At 50.4% G+C, this 21,080-nt stretch overlaps 2 protein-coding genes across 13 annotated transcripts in view; one reads left to right on the top strand and one right to left on the bottom strand.

The window, feature by feature from the left end:
- Positions 1-8,333, top strand: part of LOC128902326 (ubiquitin-conjugating enzyme E2 R2) — a 69,279-nt gene extending 60,946 nt beyond the window's left edge. Inside the window, exons 4-5 of the mRNA XM_054185115.1 lie at positions 3,875-4,009; positions 5,203-8,333. Of these exons, the coding sequence (XP_054041090.1) occupies positions 3,875-4,009; positions 5,203-5,422 (355 nt within the window). The 3' untranslated portion in view covers positions 5,423-8,333. The remainder of the gene's footprint in view (positions 1-3,874; positions 4,010-5,202) is intronic.
- A 2,266-nt stretch (positions 8,334-10,599) lies between these two features.
- The window catches only part of UBAP2 (ubiquitin associated protein 2), a 159,174-nt gene continuing 148,693 nt past the window's right edge, over positions 10,600-21,080 (bottom strand). For 11 of the 12 annotated variants that reach the window (XM_054186417.1, XM_054186420.1, XM_054186419.1 and 8 more), the window contains 7 exons: positions 19,271-19,349; positions 17,602-17,816; positions 16,140-16,239; positions 15,949-16,056; positions 14,432-14,499; positions 13,210-13,401; positions 10,600-11,657 (listed from right to left, as the gene is read on the bottom strand). In XM_054186417.1, the coding sequence (XP_054042392.1) occupies positions 11,562-11,657; positions 13,210-13,401; positions 14,432-14,499; positions 15,949-16,056; positions 16,140-16,239; positions 17,602-17,816; positions 19,271-19,349 (858 nt within the window). In that variant the 3' untranslated portion in view covers positions 10,600-11,561. The remainder of the gene's footprint in view (positions 11,658-13,209; positions 13,402-14,431; positions 14,500-15,948; positions 16,057-16,139; positions 16,240-17,601; positions 17,817-19,270; positions 19,350-21,080) is intronic. The other variant, XM_054186415.1, reaches the window with a different exon arrangement.

The raw sequence follows: 21,080 nt of genomic DNA, 5'->3' as shown, positions 1-21,080 counted from the left end.
CAGGGCGAGATGAGGCGGGCATAAGTAAATACAGCAAACGTCGAGCAAAAGGAATGCAGCTGTGATCTGTGTGCCAGAGAATACTGCTTTTCTTCTCATGTCCCAAGTCCTGTAAAGCCGGGGAAGTGGTGGCAGGGCTTGGAGGTGAAGCTCTTTGGTCACTTTAGTTGTCCTTCTCTGTATCTCCCGCGTCTCCCCTCTGGCCTTTGTGGTGCACTGGCCAGAACTGAGCATAATATTCAAGATGTTGGTACATCTGTATCTTGTGAAGAGAGGTGATGCCTTGTCTCACTGTTGCTTTGTTTCCTAAGGATGCCCACTGTGGTTGGCTTTTTTGGCTGAATTTGACTGATTTGGACAGTTTCTGCAGCCAGCTCAATGCACTAACATAAGTGTCAGCACAGTCTAAGCCAAAACTTTTTACTTTATAATGGGTGGCAAAAATGCGCTAGGACAAATCTATAGCTACCTCTAAAGGTGGCTCTGAGAGGCTACAATGTGGATAGCAGCTGGGGGGAAAAAATACACCTTTTCAACAAGGTATACAACAGGATGTGCTGGTCGGGAGCACCATCTAGTCCACATAATGTCTGTTTTGTCTGAAACTCATCTGCGTGAGCCTTCTGTTGGTACATGGAGAGAAAAAGGGACTTAAAAGCTCTGTTTCCTTGAGCCTCTGCTGGCTGCTCTCCCCTGCTGGTAAAGTGATGGAAGGCGACTCACTCTGAAGGCAACAGCGCTCACTCTGAAGGCAACAGCGCTGAAAACACTTACAATCACGGAATCACGGAATCTTCAGAGTTGGAAGGGACCTCTAGAGATCATCTAGTCCAACTCCCCTGCTAGAGCAGGGTTGCCTAAAGCACATCCCTCAGGGCTGCATCCAGGCGGGTCTTGAAAATCTCCAGAGAAGGGGACTCCACAACCTCCCTGGGCAGCCTGTTCCAGTGCTCTGTCACCCTCACTGTAAAGAAGTTTTTCCGCGTATTTGAACGGAACTTCCTATGTTCTAGCTTGTGCCCATTGCCCCTTGTCCTGTCGCTGGGAACCATTGAAAAGAGCCTGGCTCCGTCCTCCTTAAACCCACCCTTTAGATACTTGTAAACATTAATCAGGTCCCCCCTCCACCTTCTCTTCTCCAGGCTAAAGAGTCCCAGCTCTTTCAGCCTTTCCTCATAAGGGAGGTGCTCCAGTCCCACAATCATCTTGGTTGCCCTTCGCTGGACTCGCTCCAGTAGTTCCCTGTCCCTCTTGAACTGGGGAGCCCAGAACTGGACACAGTACTCCAGTTGTGGCCTCACCAGTGCAGAGTAGAGGGGGAGAATGACCTCCCTCGACCTACTGGCCACAGTCTTCCCTAGGCAGCCCAGGATGCCATTGGCCTTCTTGGCGACAAGGGCACACTGCTGGCTCATGGATAATTTGCTGTCTACCAGGACCCCCAGGTCCTTCTCCTCAGAGCTGCTTCCCAGCATGTCCGCCCCTAACCTATACTGGTGTTTGGCATTCTTCCTTCCCAGGTGCAGGACCCTACACTTGCTTTTGTTGAACCTCATTAGGTTCTTCTCTGCCCAGCTCTCCAGCCTGTCCAGGTCACGCTGGATGGCAGCACGGCCCTCCGGAGTGTCGGCCACCCCTCCCAGCTTGGTATCATCAGCAAACTTGCTGAGGATACACTCTGTCCCCTCATCTAGGTCATTAATGAATATATTGAACAAAATTGGTCCAAGTATTGACCCCTGAGGGACACCACTGGTTACAGGCCTCCAACTGGACTCTGTGCCGCTGATCACAACCCTCTGGGTTCTGTCACTCAGCCAGCTCTCGATCCACCTCACTGTCACCTCGTCTGGCTCACTGTTCCCCAGAATGGGGTGGGGAAGGTAAGAAAACAGAAGGCGGGCTTGAAATCCCCACCCTGGACGCAACCAGCTTGCATGGAATGTGCTGGACCAACCTCGCCCGAGAAAGAGACAGGTCCCTGACTGTGCTGCAGAGGGTCCCTCTGTGTCCAGTCCAGCGCAGTGCGTATCTCATGCTGAGGATGTTTTCAGTCCCATGAGGCTGAACTTTTTTTTGTGGTTTTGGTCGTGTCAGATGCCACATGCTGGGATCTCTTCCTGTTACTCTGCTTTGTTCACCTTGTTTGCCCCCATCAGCGGGGTTTGAGTCGGAGCAGACTGTCCGGCTCCTGAGGTATCAGCAGTGATGGAGCTGATGGAACGCGCTGGTCCAGGAGCGGGGTGCAGAGAGCTTCACCTCCAACAGACAGTTGCCTTGGTGTACTTAGGTAGCTTTGCAGTGACTTTGGAGTCTGGAGCACCACAGTGGAAACGGGCTCTTTGCTCTTTCTCCTGTCTTTGCTGGTGGAAGTGTGGTGGATCAGATGCCAAATCCAGACATGAATTCCTGTCCATGGCCTTCCCTGGGCTTTGCTTGCTCTACCGTAAAGCTGCTGCAGTGATGCTGGAGCTGATATGCTGGCTTTACAGACAGTTTGCCAAGAACTAAAGGCTTTTAAATGAATTCTTGAGATGAAGTAGAAAGCGGTTTCTCTTCTGCCCATCATTCCAGTCTGATCAGACAGGTTTTTTTTCCGGAGCTGCTGTTCTTTTCCTACTGAATTATGTATCTTGGAAAATAAATTGTATAAGGCTCTTCTGATAGCTGTGCTGAACAGTCTGGCCAGACAGAAGTGTTTGGCTTCAAAACATTTCAAGAAACTCTGCATCCAAATGACCCAAGCATTTCCTGGAACTGTGTCCCAGATATATGATTTGGTAGATGTGCTCAGCATGCGCTGCTCCGAACGTCCCCCCCTCCAAATCAGTGCAAGTACAGCCGGGGCTGTAGTCTCCTCTAGTCAAGTTCTGCAACGCAGTTGCTATGTCCTGCTGTATTTCAAGACTTACTCCTTGTCTCTTGTTCTTCTGTTTAAATCGGAAGCTGTTGCCAGCAGGTCCACCTCGGACATGTGAAGCTGTTGCGGTGGTAGCTACAGCCAGGAGGCCGGCTGTGCGGAGCTGCCCGATGGGACTCGCTGTTGAGTCTTGTGCTGGTTGTGGCACCGTGTGAGCAGCGAAGGGCTGAGGCTCTGCAGTGCAAAGGGTTGCAGGAAATGCAGGGGAAGGGTCTGGGCAAGGGAGGTGGTGTCTGCAGGGCAGCTAGCTGTCTCTGTGCTGTTAGAAATCCAGGCAGGCTGTCTGTCAGCCGGGGGTTACGGGACTGGCTCATGTTGGCTTTGCTGAGTACCAGCAGCCAAATCCTGCTGGGCCCTTGGCGGCTTGCCTGGGCATTGAAAAACATCTGCAGCGTCTTCCTTGTGCTGTGCCCGAGTGCTGCTGCAGCAGCTGTGGTGATGCACAAGCTGAGGAGAGGTGAGACCTGCCTGAAGCTTCAACCTCTTGACAGGTGGTGGGGCAGGGAAGGCAGTGCAGCCTGGTCTGGTGGCCTTGGCTAGTGGCCCTTCTCCCTACACAGGGCAGGGCAAAGAGCCTGGGTTTCTGCTGGAAGGCTGCATGTCACCAGGAACAGGCTCACCAAGCAGGTTTACAGCCCTGCACCATCCACGGGTGGCATGGACGAGCCGAATTCTGGGCTGATCCTGGCTTTGCCTACTGCCCTGTCACAAGCACGTGCACAGAGATGGTGGTCTGGGGCCAGATGAGATCCTTGAGGTTTATATTGTGTCACCTTCCCATCACTGGTGGCCAGGGTATGAGGCTCATAAATATCTGCTGTCCTTTCAAGTATTGTCCTTAGCTTAAGTTTTGAGTTTAAACAAGTTTCTGATGCATCACCTAAAGAAGTTGTCGGTATCCAGAATCTGGGAATGCGTTAGCTCTGACTCTGCTGTTGTGGTTGCCTTTTTCAGGACTATCTTACTGAGTGTAATTTCTTTGCTTAATGAGCCCAACACATTCTCTCCCGCCAACGTGGATGCGTCAGTCATGTTCAGGAAATGGAGGGACAGTAAAGGAAAAGACAAGGAGTATGCTGAAATCATAAGGTAAGCTTTGCCACGTGTGACGCTGTGCGGCCAGCCTCCTGCTTTGAATCCCGTAAAACAGGCTGCTTGCAGAATTTGCTGAAACCAGCTTCTCGCTGTGGTTGCTTCCTTGGAAATGAATTTTACCACTTTATTCCAAGTCCGCGCTTCTGTTCGCTCTAGGATTTTCAGCACCTAGAAGCAGTGTAAACTTACGAAGCAGGAGGATTGGGCTGATCTGTCTTTAAATTGTTCTTTTTTCAGACTGATCTGGCACAATGCCCTGCAAAACCTGTTGGCTGCTAGTAAATCCCAGTCGAAGTCCCCGCTTGCCTTTGAGCACTGCCTGCATTGCTTGGGGTGTGATTCAATCTGACTCCATCCGGCTAATGCTGTGCTTAATGCACTCATGAATCATGATCTTGTCCCTCCCACTTCGAAGGAATATCAGCAGGATTTGCCAGGCATTTGCAGAGCTGGAAGCAGTGTCCAATCTTGACTGTCCTCTGAGAAGTTGTAGGTTCATCAGGTGCTGTAGGGAGGATGACATAAACTCAAGCCAGGGCCGCTGTAGAGCAGCGGATGGGCAAGGCTTGGGGCAAGACCATGTCAGCGTGGACTCCTCTAGCTGGAGATGCTGTGCACAGCCCTGGCTGGAGCTACGCAGGGCCCCTGCGAGGTCATCTCAGTCCCCTCCAGCTCCCTTGGCTTCAGCGGAGCTGGATGCGCTCCATCAGTGGAGCGTGGCTGAGGGAGGAGCAGGGGGTGAAGGGACAGGCTGCCACCTGCTCCTCTCCCTCCTGGGAGGCGGCAGCCAGGGCCTGTCCTGGGATGACGGGAAACACTTGTCTGCTGACAGCCCCAGGCAGCGCCGGGATTGTGTCTGCGTCTTGGGATGTCCCTGACCATCCCTTCTGTGGCAAATGGAGCAAAAATTGCTCAGAGCGCTGTCGGGTCTCTTATGTGCCGCCCCGTAGAATAACTGATTTCACGTGTTGCTGAGAGCGCGTGTGCTGCAAACACCTGTGGAGCGCTCCCAGCCCCGGGGTTGCGGGAGCGAGGCCTGTTGCTAGTGCTGCTTGTGGTGCTTTGGACAAACATCAGCTCTGAGCTGCCGGGAGCGCAGGGCTGGGGCTGGGGCTGGCCGGGAGGGGGGCAGTTGATCCGCGCTGGCACAGGGCCCTGCCCATGTTGCTGTGTCCTTCTCCCTGCAGGAAGCAGGTTTTGGCTACCAAAGCCGAGGCAGAGAAGGACGGCGTGAAGGTCCCCACTACGCTGGCAGAGTACTGCATCAAAACTAAAGTGCCTTCCAATGACAACAGTTCAGATTTGCTTTACGACGACTTGTATGATGATGACATTGACGACGAAGATGAGGAGGAGGAGGATGCCGACTGTTACGATGACGATGATTCTGGCAACGAGGAGTCGTGACCTGCTCCCTCTACGTCCCTGTACTGCCCTGCCGACTCAGGCCAGAAGGGAGCAGCGGTAATCTAGCAGCAGTCGAGCAAAAAAGTGGGGGGGGGGATCAAAAAAAAAAAAAAACACAAAAAAACAAACTTCGTCTCCTGCTGTCTCCTGTTGTATGGATCGTTTTGCTCCTTTTTTATGGACCTCTTAGAGACCCTTCACAGAATATCTGAATTCTTGCATTCTTAACCCTTTATCACTGTATGATTTTTTTTTTTTTTAAAAAAAAGAAACTTCCCCTTTTCACTTCTCTACAAAACGCTCACAGCGAAAGAGGTTTGCTCGCATTTAGGTTCTTGAATTAAATACAGTCTTGCATTGAGATGTTTAATGTATTTAAAGCTGGAATAAACCCAGTGGAAGCTGGGTTTTCGGGAGCTCAAGTGCTGCATTTACTGGGAAGAAAAAAAAAATCCACACAAAGCAAATTGCCAAGGTTTAGCTGCTCCATTTACAATAATAGCGTGTGTACATTCATTTAGCCTTGTGGTGGTGGCTTTTCCTTTATAAGGTGTGGGGCGGAGAGTGTAAAGCTACTGTGTGTTGAGCTTGATGGGATGTCACTGAAAGGTACAGTATTCCTTTTCAGCCTGCTCAAGTTAGGAAATAGCTGGCCCCTGGAACCCCAGAGGGCACAATCAGCTTTGTCACTGAAAAAGGCTTGTGATATGAACCCTAAAATAAACACTTAACACTTCAAGTCTGTGCAACTGAGCCCTGGGTTGCTATTTATTGTTAATTTTTTTTTTTCCAGACTAGGTTGGGGTAGAAAAAGTTCAGTTTAGCCATGCTACTGAGATCTGCTGCCTGCTCCCCCTCTCCAGAGGGAGGAGAACAGAAGCACTGGGCTTCGTGGGCCAACATTCATCCTGGACTTGTTTTTGGCAGCGGGAGAGGCTGATAGCTCCTGTCCTGGAGCTGGCGTCCAGCCCTTGCTTCCTGCAGCCCACCTCCAGTGCTGGCCTGAGCCTTCTTCCTGTTGCGTGTGTTGGTCTCGCGTGCTGGCAAACACAGCCCTGTGGGGTCAGCAGGCATCAGAGCTCCCTTTGCCTGCCCGGGGGGACCAGGCTGTCCCTGTGCCTGCAGTGAGGACATGATGGCTGTGTGCTGGGCTCTCCCCTGCCCGGCAGGGGCGAGGGCGATTGCGTATGGTCTTGTGGCAGAGGGGTAACCAGTGCTTTCTGGCTGGAAGGGGTGGCCAGGAGCAGGGCTTGACAGGCTACTTAGCAGCATGCTTCAGCTGGTGCACTGAGCTTGGCCTCCTGCATGTTTTGGGGAGCCTTTGGCAGAGCTTAGGGTCCTCCCTGGTGGGCAGGGAGACCCTGCATGCTTGTTTCTGAGAACCCTCTTCAGTTGTCCCCCTCAGCACCATCAACCTGTTGCAGCGTGCTCTCGTGCGGGGACCTGATTTCACCTTCCCCATGATGGGCAGCCAGCCCTGGCCGCAGCACTGAGCCCTGGCAGCACTGGGGGTGCTGGCCCTGCTGGGGCGAGACCCCCCCCTCCCTCCCTGCCAGTTCCGAGGCAGTCACCCTGGTGGTAGCCGCGGGCTCAGGCATTTCTCTATGCCTCCCCCTTGTATATCTCAGGGTTTTCAATGGTACGTCACCAGCGGTGGTCCCCCAAGGGGTGCTTTGGTGGGAGTAAACTCTGTTGTGCGATCAGGTGTCTGCCTGGAGGGAGAGGAGGGGAAGGCAGCCCCTGGGGAGGGGAGGGAGGCTGGTGGGGCTCCGCTGGACATGAGCGAGGCAGATGTGGTTTCCAAGTGCTGCTTGGCTGGGATTTGCAGCTCCTCTGCCCCAGGTTGTGCCGCTGGGTCTTCCCTCTGCCCCAGCAGAGTCAACGCAGCCCAAGGGGTGATACCTGGTTCTCCCCCTCCCACCATGCTCCTCCCATCCACTGTCTGCCCTCCTGCTTGCCTGTTACCTGGATGGCACCTGGACCCTCCTGAACTGTCCCACATGGGCTCCTTCAGCTCATCTTTCCAGCAAAGCCCCTGGTGCTTTTTGGAGCCAGTGGGGCTGGGGGGGGGCGGGGGGGGGGGGCTGCCCCTGTACTTGGTGCTGCTGTGGGGCAGCCCCCAGCTTCACTCAGCCCGGGGAGGGGAGCGGTGGTGTTGGCAAAGGGTCTCCGGAGCTCCTGGCTGCAGGGCAGGTCTCGGGGCCACAGCGGGGCAGGGACGTGACTGCCAGCTTTGGGGGCGGGGGGGACTGTTGGGGCGTGATGGAGCAGAGTGTGGCAACGCTGGCTGTGCTGAGGCGGTGGTTTGAAATGAGCATACTGCATCTTTCAGGATTTCCCTTGTACTTTTGACCGTCTTCACTGTATACTCTCCAGTGACTTGTATTTTCAAGCTTGGTGTTGTAAAATGCATTATCATGACTCTTCTGTTACCCCTTTTTTAAAGAGAAAAAGCAACCTATTTTGAGAGCTCCCACATTAACCAGACTGATTTCTTTTCCCCACTGTCCTGTGCAGTGTCATTGCTTGTTGACTTGCTGGTTTCTTTTCAAACTGAAGTATGAGGGTTTTTATGAAACTATTTAAGAAATTGCAGAAAAATGTTTACCTGATCTGTGTATTCTGGGGTTTTTTTCTTAACCCTTTTCTCCTGTCTCAGCCAATATTAGCGTTTACATTTGCAACTACATGCCCTTTCAAATGCAATTTTTCAACCATTCTGAAACCAGCAGGGTACACTAGATTTCTTAGTAGTTTTCTTAGATGAAATCCCAGATGTTTTCCTTTTTTTCTTCAACATAATTTACCAGAAAGAATTAACTGATGCATTTTTGTGTTGTCTCCCCCTTCAGTAGTTATATTTTGTCTTTTCTGCACATCTGTCTACTAATAAAAATGTGAAATGAAAATATTCCTGTACTGTTACTTCCCTGTTAATTGAGCTGGTTTATTTGCATGGGTTATTAAGCTTTGCGTAACAGCTATTCACAAGCTAAGTGCTTTTCCAGCATCAATGCCTATACATAAATATCTATAAGGTTATTGGAAAAAATAAAGCTGCTGTTAGCTGCCTGCCTGCACCCAAGCCTAAAGAATGACCTGATTTAGAGAAGCGCATTGGCGAAAGGCCATGAGCTCTGCTGTTATGTTTAATCTTCCTGAGGCAGCACAGGGAAGACCTGGGGGACGATGGTCTCCAGTGACCACCACAGGGAGGCAGGACTTGGGGCAGAGCTGCTGCTGCTGATGGTGGCTGGTTTCCTGTCAGGGAACCAGAGCTCCGCACTCCTGCAGTGGTCACACACAGCGGCAGGCAGGGGAATTGAGGCCATCAATGCCAGCGCCTCGGGGTGCTCGCCCTGCCTGCCCTGAGCTGTTCCCTGCAGACTCAAGAGAGAAGTTTGTTTTTGCAGTGCCTCGCCGCTACCGTCAAGCTGAAGTTAGCAGGACAAGTGTAGAGGGGTTGCACTTGCACTTTGCAGCAACATCCAGTGTGGCCCGTGCCAGGGCTCTCCTGCTTCCCTGCGGGAGGAAGGGGGACAGCGTTTCAGCTGCAACCCCAGAGGAGTCTCCACGTTGGAGGGGAATGGTGCTGTCTGGGCCTTACCACAGGGATCAGGCTTGGGTCTATCTCCTGCCTGGCTCCACAACTGCCAGCAGCTGCTTCATCCAGCAGGTGTGGTACCAGAAGCAGGACGAGCTGCGCCCCCCGTCCTGCGCTGGGCGAACCCCAGCAGCTGCTGCTTGCCCAGGTTTTTTTCCCCTTTCCTCAGTGGCCGAGTGCAGGTGAGCAATGGCAGCTCTGCCCTCAGCCTGTGGCACAGGGCAGTAGGGAGGAAATTGCTGCAGAAGAGCCCTGCTGGAACCAACAGCGTCAGGAAACAGGGAAAACATCCTGTTAATTCTCGATGGGAGTGGGAGAGGAGGGGAGCCCACGGGAAGGTGCTGGAGTTGCCTTTGCTGCCTTGTGCTGGGGAGGAGAAGGGTGCCAGAGGGCAACGCAGCCCACCACCTCCGGGCACTGCTGCGGAGGGACGCTGTGCGGCTGGCGGCAGCAGAGACACACTGGCTGCAGTCCTTGTGAGGAAATCACCCTCGCTGCTGCTCTGCAACAAACCTGAGGCTCAGGGGCTGCCGTGAGCTGGCACCAATGCTCCAGTGTTGCCTTTTGCCACTTCCAACTGCTCCTGGACCCCAACACACAAGCAAGGACCGAGCCACCCCTGTGGGAGAGCAGTGGATTTCTATAAACAAGAAACTTAAGTTCTTTGGGTTTGTTTTTCAAAGAACAGCTCCTGCGAGGCAGCAGCTCTGCTGGTAGGTAAATGAGGTGCGGTTGCCATAAGCGCCGTGGGCTCAGCTGCTGGGGCAGACCCTGTCCCCAGCAAGTCCCCAGGCGGCAGAAACATTTTCGCCCTCCTTGACATTCAGGCCCCGAAGCTGGTGGCAGTGGGACAGCAGCGGCCAAGGCCTTGCGGCAGCTGCTGAAGTTCGGTCTGGGGCAGAGGAATTCCAGTCCAGTTCATGTTGTGCTGCTCAGAGGAAGTGGGGGACTGGGTGACAGACTGACTCCTTCCAAGCCAACAGGGTCTCACAGGACCTGAAAGCTGTTAGAAGTGTGACTTTAAGGAAGAAAAGTGGTTCTTATAGTAGAAACAGATGTACTTTGTTTGTGTGTCTTGAAACATAATTGGGAAGTGCAAGAAAGCCCCTCGCCTGCTGCGGGGACACGTACAGCTTCACATTTACTAGCCTCCCATGCTGCACAGGGCCAGGATGCTCCGGAGCAGGAGCCACCCCTCAGGAGCCCTCACCACTGACCTTCCTCCTGGCAGAGGCCACGGACCTCATGGGCAAAGCAGGGCAGTGCTGCAGCTGCGCTCCCTCCTTACCTATCGCAGCCGCTCCACGGGGACTGGGACAGAGCACGATGCCAGAGGACAGCAGAGACGCCAGGGTGCTGCTGCCCAGGATCCCATCCTCACTGCAGATGCCTGCGAGCTCTCAGCACGGAGGTGCACTCACCTTCGTCGTGGTATTTGGTATCCCCTGCAGACCCATCTGCTGCTTTTTTCCCCTCCCAGCCAACCTTTTGTTGCCAGAGCAGGTGGAAAGGGACAGGCTGTGAAAGCAAAACTGCTACTGGAGCCTTTGAAAATGCAGACAAACAGCAGTGATATGCTCAGATCTTTATTAGGTGGAGAAAGGGCTATAAAGAAATGAAACTCCTAAAACATTCACCGCACTGGTGCAGGACAAGAAGGACCAGGAGTTGCCTCTGGGGTCTTTGTTTTAAAAAAAAGTGAGAAGTTTCCATCCAGTCTCTCTGGCTTTCCCGGCCAGGGTGGCCCAGGGCAGAAAGAGGTACAAGACACAGCTTATACTTTTATTTAAGAAACCGCTACATAGTTTTTGTCTCTAATGATGGAAAGGAGGTTCCAGGACACACTGAGCCATCCAAAGTCTCTTGCTAGAGAAACAAAAGGTAAGGCTGCAACCAAGGGCCACAGTGACCAAACTGCCCGTGAGAATTCATCTTCCACAGCATGAAGGCGGGGGGGGGGGGGACGAAAGAAAGGGGAAGGCCCACAAAACACTTTTTTCTTTCTTTCCCCCCCCACCCCCCCTCCCTCTTTAAAGTAACACCTATATTGGGATCAGAAATCAAACCAACAGGACACACCTTGATTCTGTTTTTTGGGGGGATGGGCCAGGCTTCTTATTTGCCTACATTTAGAACTGCATTAAATAGACAGGCTCCAGCCCAAAAAAAGAACCAAAACAAGGAAGGATGCCCTGGTGCAGATAGGAGATGAATAATTAGTTTTTCTACAAAGAAAATAAAACAGGCTGCAAGATGCAGGAAACCACATTTAGGCTCTATTACATTTACAAATACATACATAAATATATTACATACAACAGCAACTCAAAGAGGAAGCGGGCGAGTCACACGGAGGATGGATGGCTGTCTGCAGTTCTCCCCGCACAGATGTTTGGCTGAGCAGTTACTTCTTCTCCTAATAACTCCAGGAATGGGCTTCGTCTTTTTTTTCTTCTCTTTTCTTTTGTGGTTTTTTTTTTTTTCCCCCCTCCTCCTCTCCTCCTTTCATTCTTTCCCCTCTCCCCGGTTTCAGATTTAGTTTGTCCAGTATGGAGAAGTGCCGTAGGCGGTTTTGGTAGCCTGAGACTTTTGCTGCATGGTGCTGGGTTGGTTGCGTTGGCCAGATCCACCCTAGAAATCGGAAAGGAAGGAGACGTGGGCATCAACGGTCCCAGGAAGACGAGCCCATCTGAAAGTCACCAGAAGAGCTGCCGCCCCCAGGGACAGCCCTGACACCCACCAACGCAGCGATGCTCCCCCCTGATCCACTCAGAGCCAATTCTGCTCTGCAACATCTCTGCTTCTCACAATCCGGGATGAACAGCCACAGAGACACCAAGAAGGAGCGCAGGGATGCACCACTCTCCCCCCTTCCCCCGGCCAGGTTCGAGCACAAGGAAGGAGAGCAGCAGGACTGGGGACAGCAAAGGAGCTCGCTCAAGGTGAACGGAGTCAGTGCACCAGCCAAGAATGTCACACATTCGGCGAGAGAAGTCATTTCCTATTTCTGGACTCTAATGCAGAACACTGTTTTTCCAGGGAACATTTACAGTGAGTAAAGGACTATATGGGCTGTTGGGCTGGTTGAAACCAAATCAGAAATCGAAGCTGACGTGCAACGTACAAAGGGATGCTTGATTTTCCCCCCAGAGTTACAGTACAAGTGCTCGCACCCTGCTCTCCTGCCACAGTCAGGGGACAGCAGCGTCTGCCTTGCCTTCACACCTCACAGCCCATCTCTCCACACCCCACTTCAGGATGGCCTCTTCACAGACTCACAGGCTGGCAGGGACCTCTCGAGGTATCTTGTCCAACCCCTCTGCTCAAGCAGGGTCACCTATAGTGAGCTGCCCAGGACCATGTCCAGACACCTCCAAGGATGGAGACTTCACAACCTCCGCAGGCAACCTTTGCCTGAGCTTGGTCACCACCCCAGCAAAAAAGCGTTTCCTGATATTCAGAGGGTAGGAACCTCCTGTATTTCAGTCTGTGTCCACTTCCTCTGGTCTTGTCACTGGCCACCACTGGGAAGAGCTTGGCTCCATCCCCTTTACGCTCTCCCATCGGGTATTTATATACACTGGTAAGTGCCCCCCTGAGCCTCCTCTTCTCCAGGCTGACCAGTCCCAGCTCTCTCAGCCTTTCCTCGTAGGACAGATGATCCAGTTCCTTCATCATCCTTGTGGCCCTCTGTTTGACTCTCCAGTATATCCATGTCTCTCCTGTACTGGAGAGCCCAGAACTGGACACAGCACTGCAGCTGTGGCCTCACCAGTGCTGAGTAGAGGGGAAGGATCTCCTCCCTCAACCTGCTGCTGCTATTTCACCTAATGCAGCCCAGGATACCGTTGGCCTTCTTTGTGGCAAGGGCATGTTGTTGGCTCATGGTCATTTTGGTGTTCAGCAGGACCCCCAGGACCTTTTCTGACAAGCTGCTTTAGCGCCCAGCGTATAGTGGTGTGTGACGTTGTTCCTCCCCAGCTGCAGGACTTTGCACTTCCCCTTGCTGAACTTCATGAGGTTCCCTCCCCAGGCTGGCCAATGGCATTGAGTCTGTCAGTCTGCTGTCATTGTCAAGGCCCTTTCCCAATAAGCAAAGCAAAAACCACCAAGACCCCAGTGGGATGTGCGTGTGAGCAATCTGCCCTCGGACACACTGCAGAAGCAGAAGGGGCCGACTCACCTGCCCATCTTGCTGAAGATGGTGATGCAGCATCTGGGAATGAGGCTGCTGATGAGCAGGCAGGATATGCAGAAACGGGGCTGGAGCATAACCCGGGGCAGCACCAGGGTTCAGGGGCCCAGTCGATCCAAGAGCAGAGGGCAGGCTGAAAGGAGGTGGCGTGCCAGCATGGAATCCCTGCTTGTCAAATGTCTGCATGGGAAGCAAAGGGGACACAGAGACCAGTGTGAGCTGCCCCATGGAGACCAGACAAGAACAAGAGAGGCCCAAACACACATCCCCTGAACCTTTCACCAACCCCATGAGCAAGCCAAGTGACATCGAATACCTGCAAGCACTTCAACAGATGAGTTTCAGCTCCTGTTCCCACCCATATTTCTGTACTAATGCCTCCGACATTTTATTTTATTTTTATTTCCACAGCGACTGTGTTCCTTTTTTCCCCTGACCTCTTTTTATACAGTGGGACATGGGATGGCAGAAGCTGCCTGAAATCAGTCCTTCACACATTGTGGGAGCTCAGCCTGGAATTACTTGACCTACCCAGGGAAGCCCGTAAAAAAAATGCAAGAAGAACTTGCTCTAAGATTTTCCTCCCCGTGGCCAAAGCTTGACCTCTAATGCTAAGTGTGCAGCTGAGAGCTGGCTTCCTACGTGTAAGCACGGATCACAGCCAAACACCAATTCCCCCAGCTGAGGGTGCAAGAATGGGAACACAGGAGCTGGACGTAAGCCCACTGCACACCACAGCTTGTCAAAGCACTTTCTGCTTTCCCTAGTAAGGTGCAAGCTGAGCAAGAGTCACAGGAGACCATGGGACAGGGACTCTTGGGTGTTAGGGGTGGGCACTACTAACCAGTCTCTCTGGTGAAAAGCAAATGGCCTCTCCGCTCACCTGTTTTGGGTGCTATTTTGACGAAAAACATTAGCACCATCACATTTCATCTGCACCCAGGACACAACACACGTGGGGCAGCGTGGGCAGCGTGCAGCAGCGCAGAGCTGCTATGCCAGCAGCTACCAGCAGGAGCTGATGTGGCAGAAGCAGTGGGACAGAGAACAAGACTCCTCTCCAACAGCAAACAGAGCCAGCGTAAGAAATGCCATGGATGCTGAGCCTGAGACTGACCGGCCTAGGAATGGCCCCAGTTGCCTGTGCTCCACAGGAGCAGCCATCGGCCTGGACTCAGGCCATCAGGAAGGAGGGTCCAGCGTTGCTCACCTGAGTCTTGTTGTAGACTGAGCCACTGATATCAGGCACACCTGTGTTACTTGAGGTCACAGAAACACCTGGAAAGCAAAAAAAAAAAAAAAAAAGCCACCGACAATGAGAAAGTCAATGACCACAAGCCCTGCTGTGGCTGCCGGACAGCCTGGTGGGGTTCTGTGCTCTCAGACCCCCAGCTCCCCACATAGGAACAGAAGAAAAGGCTCAGTTCCTCGTTTCCACTGCAAAGCAGGAAACCAGCCCATGGGGATAAATCACCCACGTCTACGCCCCAGTGGTTACCCCTTGGATTCAAACGCACTTCACCAGGCAGCAGCTGGTGGCACCAAGCACTCATTTAAGCTCCCAAAAAGCCAGCTTTCCCCTAGGATTAGGGATGCATTTGGCTCTACTGCAGCATTCAAAAGCTTTCCAGTAGTGTGCTAAGCAATGAGACTCAGCATCTGCTACACATTTGGGCCCTTGTCCTTTCACATTCTGCAGAAGGGTGAGGTCTGCAATGCTCCTCTGCCCCAAGAGAATTAATATCACTGATTCAGGCCGGCTTCCACCTGGACCAGAGAGTGCCACAACAGGCTCAGAAACACCCACTTACCAGTGAGGTGGCTCTCAAACTAGCCACTTATTCACAGTCTTACAAATACTGGTTCTAACCATTTCACTTGTATCAGAATAAAAACTGCAGTTCCTTTGGCCAGTGAATCAGAGGACTGGACTCAGAAGGTGTGCACTGCTCTAAGGTTGTACCCTTCCTAGAACATTGCTCTTATTTGCATTGCTCCTCCACTGAGGAAACCATGATCAGCACTTGGCTGAAGACAGTCCCGTTGGTGTTTCAAATGCACAGCAAATGCTTGGTATTTGCTTAAGCCCAAGGATGAACTAGTTAGTGCTAAGCAGTTCAGTATACATTTCTCAGTTCTAACCAGCATGTGCAGAATAAAGCTTTCATATAAGCTGTATAAATTCTTCAGCCTTTACAGTCACAAAGGAAACATTTCCAGGCATGAAACAATGCAATGAGTTACAGGGTGTACAGACAGCAGCTGAAACAACAGCCCAGAGATACGTGAACTCCTGTGTTTGCCTCTAACACACAGCTACTTCAGGTGCCTACCAAAAAACTCAAAATCTAGTCATCATTTGGCGGAGGACCATTTGAGCGGAAGCATCCAACTGCTCAGGCTTCAAAAACATGACACTGCTGCAGGACAACCATTCTTCAGCGAAGAAAACTGTGGCAGAAGAAACAGCTCACCATTTCTCCCATGTATAATTGTGGACAAAGCTGTGTATCAGCCACACAAATCCTTACGCAAAGTTCAGCCATGAAGTTTAGAAGGAACACTTGGGTCATTAAAAAAAGCATTTTGTATACGGGAGATGGAGAAACAGCTTGGATCGTGACCCTGTTTAGAGCTGGCTGCTGTGTTGACTGCACAGCACTGGCAATTCTGGGAGTTTGCCCTACTAAATCCCACTCAAGAGTAACCTCAAGTCTCATGTGTTACCTTTCCCAGGTCCAGTGCCAGCAGATTTGTTTTGTGCTTGAGATGACCCACTGTAGCCTCCTTTGCTGTAATCTCCAGCTGCCGTTCCCTGCGTTAAGTCATCATAGCCTGCCGGTGTGTACAAGACAAGGTGTTACAGAGTGCAAGCAGCTCTGCAGATGCTCACGTGAAAAGCACAGTAGTAAGCATACCTGCTCCATAGCCATGCTGCCCATAGCCACTTGCTTGCTGGAAAGGAGTTGATGCGGTGTTCAGGTTGACTCCATGCTGTTTAGCAGATGCTGGAGGCACCTGGACAAAGGGCGGGCACAAAAGGCACTGTTAACTGGGGAACCACACACAAAATGCAAGCTTCCTCTGCCACCTAGTGGGGAAGGCACCTCCACCTCACATGGGAAATTTAATCTGGAATTGGGAGCACTGGGATGGCCTGGGACACGGCACTCACGCTTCCGGCAGTAACTTGCTGTAATGGATTTATGCAAGCCCCAAGTTTTCTGCTAAAGCCATCCCTCTGATTGCACTGCCGCCCTGTCTCAGAACAGGCTGCATATTTCTTTCATTCGCTGACTGTAAACAGCAAATCCTTACCTACCAACTGAAGAAGGAGCAACCACAGGGCTCTCCCTCCAGAATCAAATGAAACACCAACTCCTGCCTGAGGCCGTTTCATAAAACACAGTCCTACAGGGCCCTAAACCAGACTCATCTACCCTTCTGCCTGGAGCATCACCTCTTCCCAAATAACCTTCTTCATCCTGAGACTAACAGTGCTGCTCTCTGACTTAATGGGGCCTTCTCCATCCTCAAAAGGATTTCCTAGGCACTCAGCTTGCTGACTCTCCACAGACTGGTAAGGGCTTTCAGGAATGCTGAGTCCATGAGCTGCAGTTGTCTGCTATTTACAGTAACCTGCGCAGGAGTCCATGAGTTCTGGCCTTTTAAACTTCCTGTTTTCTAGGAGAAGAGCCTGCACCCATTTTCTCACGCTTGCACATTTTTGCAGATCCCTTGAAGACTGGGGAAAACAACATGACTCCATTCTTGCAAGACCCCACTGGAGTACTGCATCCAGCTCTGGGGTCCCCAGTAAGAGAAAAGACATGGACCTGCTGGAGCGGGTCCAGAGGAGTGCCACAAAAATTATCAGAGGGCTGGAGCACCTCTCCTATGAGGAAAGGCTGAGAGAGTTGGGGTAGTTCAGCCTGATGAAGAGAAGGCTCTGGGGAGACCTTTTTGCGGCCTTTCAATACTTAAAGGGGGCTTATAAGAAAGATGCATAAAAACATTTTATCAGGGCCTGTAGTGACAGGACAAAGGGCAATGATTTTAAAATGAAAGATGGTAGGTTTAGATTAGACATAAAGAAGAAATTTTTTACAGTAAGGGTGATGAGACACTGGAACAGGTTGCCCAGAGAAGTTGTGGGTGCCCCATCATTGGAAGTGTATCAAGGTCAGATTGGATAGGGCTTTGAGCAGCCCGATCTAGTGACAGATGTCTCTGTCCATGACAGGGGGGTTGGACGAGATGATCTTTGAAGGTCCTTCCCAACCCAAACCATCCTGTGATTCTAAGATGTAGGTTTGGACTGGAGAGAGCAAAAGCAGAGAAGCACGAAAGGAGGGTTACAGTTTAGGCTGTCACACTTACAAACATGGTTGGCCCATACTGGAATGCACTGGGTACACCGGGCACACCAGCATAATAAGGTAACCCAGTGTAGCTGTACCCCGGGGGCAGGGTCGGGTTGAGGAAGGGCTGCTGAGTTGTATGGTGAGTCTGCGTCTGGTTCTGCTGCGGCTGGGCGAGCGTGGTAGCAGGAGCAGGGGAGGCAGAATCCCCACGGCCAAATTTTGTTACGTCACCTGCGAAAGAACGAACTTATCAGAAAAACTATCAAAGCTACTCTAAATGTGGTGGACTGAAACGACTCAAATCCTCTGAATACAAGCAGATAAACAACAGAAGAGAGCACATCCTATACTTGAAAGCCTGCAGTTGTTCATGGGAAGCGCTCTCCTGGGTCTCTGTTCCTGATGGCCATAGCGACATTGCCTGTTTGTGGCACAGAACACCGTGCCATGGCTAATCCATGGATAAAATGGAGATACCAATACTTACCTATCTCACATGGTCCAAGCAGATTCATTACTATCAGATCATTGCAATAAAACAAGCTTAAAGCAGATGTATGGTAAATAGCCAAAGAGCAAATGGTTGTTGGGTTAGAGTGTGACTCTCATGGAGGTTAAACCGATTAGCTAAGCTTCATGGGCTGAAAGCGAGTTAGAATTTACAGGCAGTGATGGGCACACTTTTGTCAATGTTTATTTGTCAATCATGACTAGTTAGATGTCTGGTTCCTCACACCACCAAAGTTCTGGAGACAGTAGCTGAAGGCCAGGAAAGCAAGGCTTGCATCGCGGGCCACCTTATTGAAGAAGTAGGAAGGGAAATTCGGTTATTAACCCAAAAGCAGCTGCCTGAGAGAAGTGATTATGAAGCAGAAAACTCCCAAACACTTGCATTTTCTGTCAGCCTACAGAGCAGCATGTTCATGTGTTTTTCAGGGAGGTGACATACATCAATCATGTCTATCTCATTCCCAATCAGTATTCTTTTTTGTTGGTTACCAAGAAGTATGACAACACTTAATACCCTCATTATAGGAATTATAACGCCCATGGCTACAGTTTTAAACTGGCAGTGAATGAAAACCACTGAGTGAACATCCTGAATGGCATTAATGTCATCTTTGCATGCTGGTAACTGAAGAGCAAGAGCACAAATGATGAAGGGCTTCTCAGACCACATGTTTTTGGGAATGAACTCCATTAGATTTGGGGAGGATGAGGGAGAGCCTGCTAGATGCAGCTGCTGCTGGGAACATAAAAGTGCTAAAATAGCAGTAATAAAGTATGCGGAGCTGCTGAGGGGGGTCTATTCCAGTGGCAAAGAAGGAAAGCAAGCCAGTTGCATTTCGAGAAGAATGACTAAGCTATGGAATATTTTTCAAACACCTGTATATGCTCAGGAAGGGCACTAGACATTTACAATCATAATGATTTTGCACTTATTCTCAAAGGCTATCCAACTAAATCCCAGAAGAAGTCACGTATGAATTACTGACCAAAACCATGAAGAAACATCAACGTGAGGGCTGAGAGGGAGATGCTTGCTTTTGTTTGACTAGTTTGGACTGATGGGTTTAACTGCTTACAGAAGGGAAAAGAGATTGCTCTTTCAGCAATGGCACGATGATCTGCATTTAGAAACCAGCACATCTCACTTACCCTCCTCATCTTTAAGCAGCGCTCACCTGAGTACGGATTGTTAGCAAGGCTCCCATCTCTGCCCGTCAAGGTTGCAGGAGCAGGGAATGTAATTCCGTAGTAATCCTTGGAAAGAGACAACATCTTTTATTAATAGTTGAAACTGTAACAGAGCTGGACAGGTCTCATGAACACCGTATTATACACAGAAGAAAATTTAAAAAGGAAGAACTAAATGAGGTTTGGGCAGAAGGTGATCTAATCGCTTACAGCAGAGCTGAAGATTTACCTGGATTCTCTACTTCAAAATAAACCTACTTTGTAGACATTTTTATTATTACATACAAATACTTAATCTCTTAATGGTAAGTTAAAGGCAATGACTAAAAACTTTCCTCTCCCAATCCTCATCTCTGAGCTGTCACCTTCCAGTGAGCCTGCACCTGGAAGAGCAACAGACCACCAGGGGCCAAAGACTTAGGGTCAGGCCAGGAGCATAATCAGATCATGGATGTAGTCTAAAGGTTTTTACCCTTGCATCATGCTCTGTTTTTTAAGTGGAAACGTCAGCTAAGAAAACAGCACAAATATTAAAAAAAAAACAACCAAAAAAAACCCCAACAACAACAAAAAAAAAACACACAAAAGAAAAGGGGGGAAGGGGGGAAAAGAGTTACTACCTGATGACTGGAAAATTTATTTTAACTATGTTACAGATCTCAGACAGTCTCCACAGTGGAGTGTGCAAGACAATCCATTGTGGTACATGAAGAAAATGGGTTTTGTACCATTAATAAATACAATTTTAAAAATTTAAAAATAGTGTTTGTTTAACCTTTCTTTTGTCCTTTTTTAATTTCTATTTTTGTGTATATTTTATGATATACATATTTGTACAGTAGTATACGTATATAATTTAGAAATAAAAATACATTGCGGTTGAGTGGTCACAAGTTATTTACCAATGGGGTGTGTGATCAAAAAAGGTGGAGACCACTGCCTTAAATCATTTTTCTAGGTCCTCTACAGGAAGGTAAGACAGACCTCACCCCAAAAACGCACCCAAAACCAAAGCAGCATTTTGTCTTCAGTTTAGGAGAAAAAGAGAAAAAACTTTGCCCTTCCCCCTCTGGGTGAATTCCACATGTGGGCCTGGTACTCTGATAAGTGGTTTTCCTCCTAATTCTCATGGTTTACTCCTCACCACCTCCGATCCATCAAGAGTTAATGCTTTACCCACTAATCTATCCATTTCCACACATTCTCCAACACCGGAAAAACATCCTCCCTTCTTCATACCTCTCTGAAAATTCCCCAGCACCTCAAATGCTTTCTCCAAGTTGACATCACCTTCCAGCTTGCTGCATTTCTGTGCATCACCCCCGTGTTTCCTGCACTGAATTCTCTATTGCTGAACATGAAATAGTCCAGCAACGACTTAGTATTGCAGGTGCTTGCCGTAACTTGAAACAGTGATGTAAGTGGGAGTTTGTTATAGACCCCCTAATCAGGATGTAGAAACCGATGAAGTATTCTATAAGTGGCTGGCAGAGGTCTCGCGATCATCTGCCCTTGTTCTTGTGGGGGATTTCAACTTCCCAGATGTCCGCTAGGAATACTACACCGCAGAGAGGGAACAGTCCCGGAGGTTCCTGGAGTGTGTGGAGGACAACTTCCTAACACAGCTGGTGAAGGAACCTACTAGGGGAAGTGCCCTACTGGACCTACTGTTTGTTAACAGAGAAGGTCTTGTGGGGGATGTAAAGGTTGGAGGTCGTCTTGGGCAGAGTGACCATGAAATGATAGAGTTTTCAATTCTTGGTGAAGGGAGGCGGGGAGCCAGCAAAACTGCCACCT

The sequence above is a fragment of the Rissa tridactyla genome, chromosome Z (genome assembly GCF_028500815.1).
Source record: "Rissa tridactyla isolate bRisTri1 chromosome Z, bRisTri1.patW.cur.20221130, whole genome shotgun sequence".
NCBI lineage: Eukaryota > Metazoa > Chordata > Aves > Charadriiformes > Laridae > Rissa > Rissa tridactyla.
Note: the sequence above shows the minus strand (reverse complement) of the source record. Positions and strands in the feature narration are given on the sequence as shown.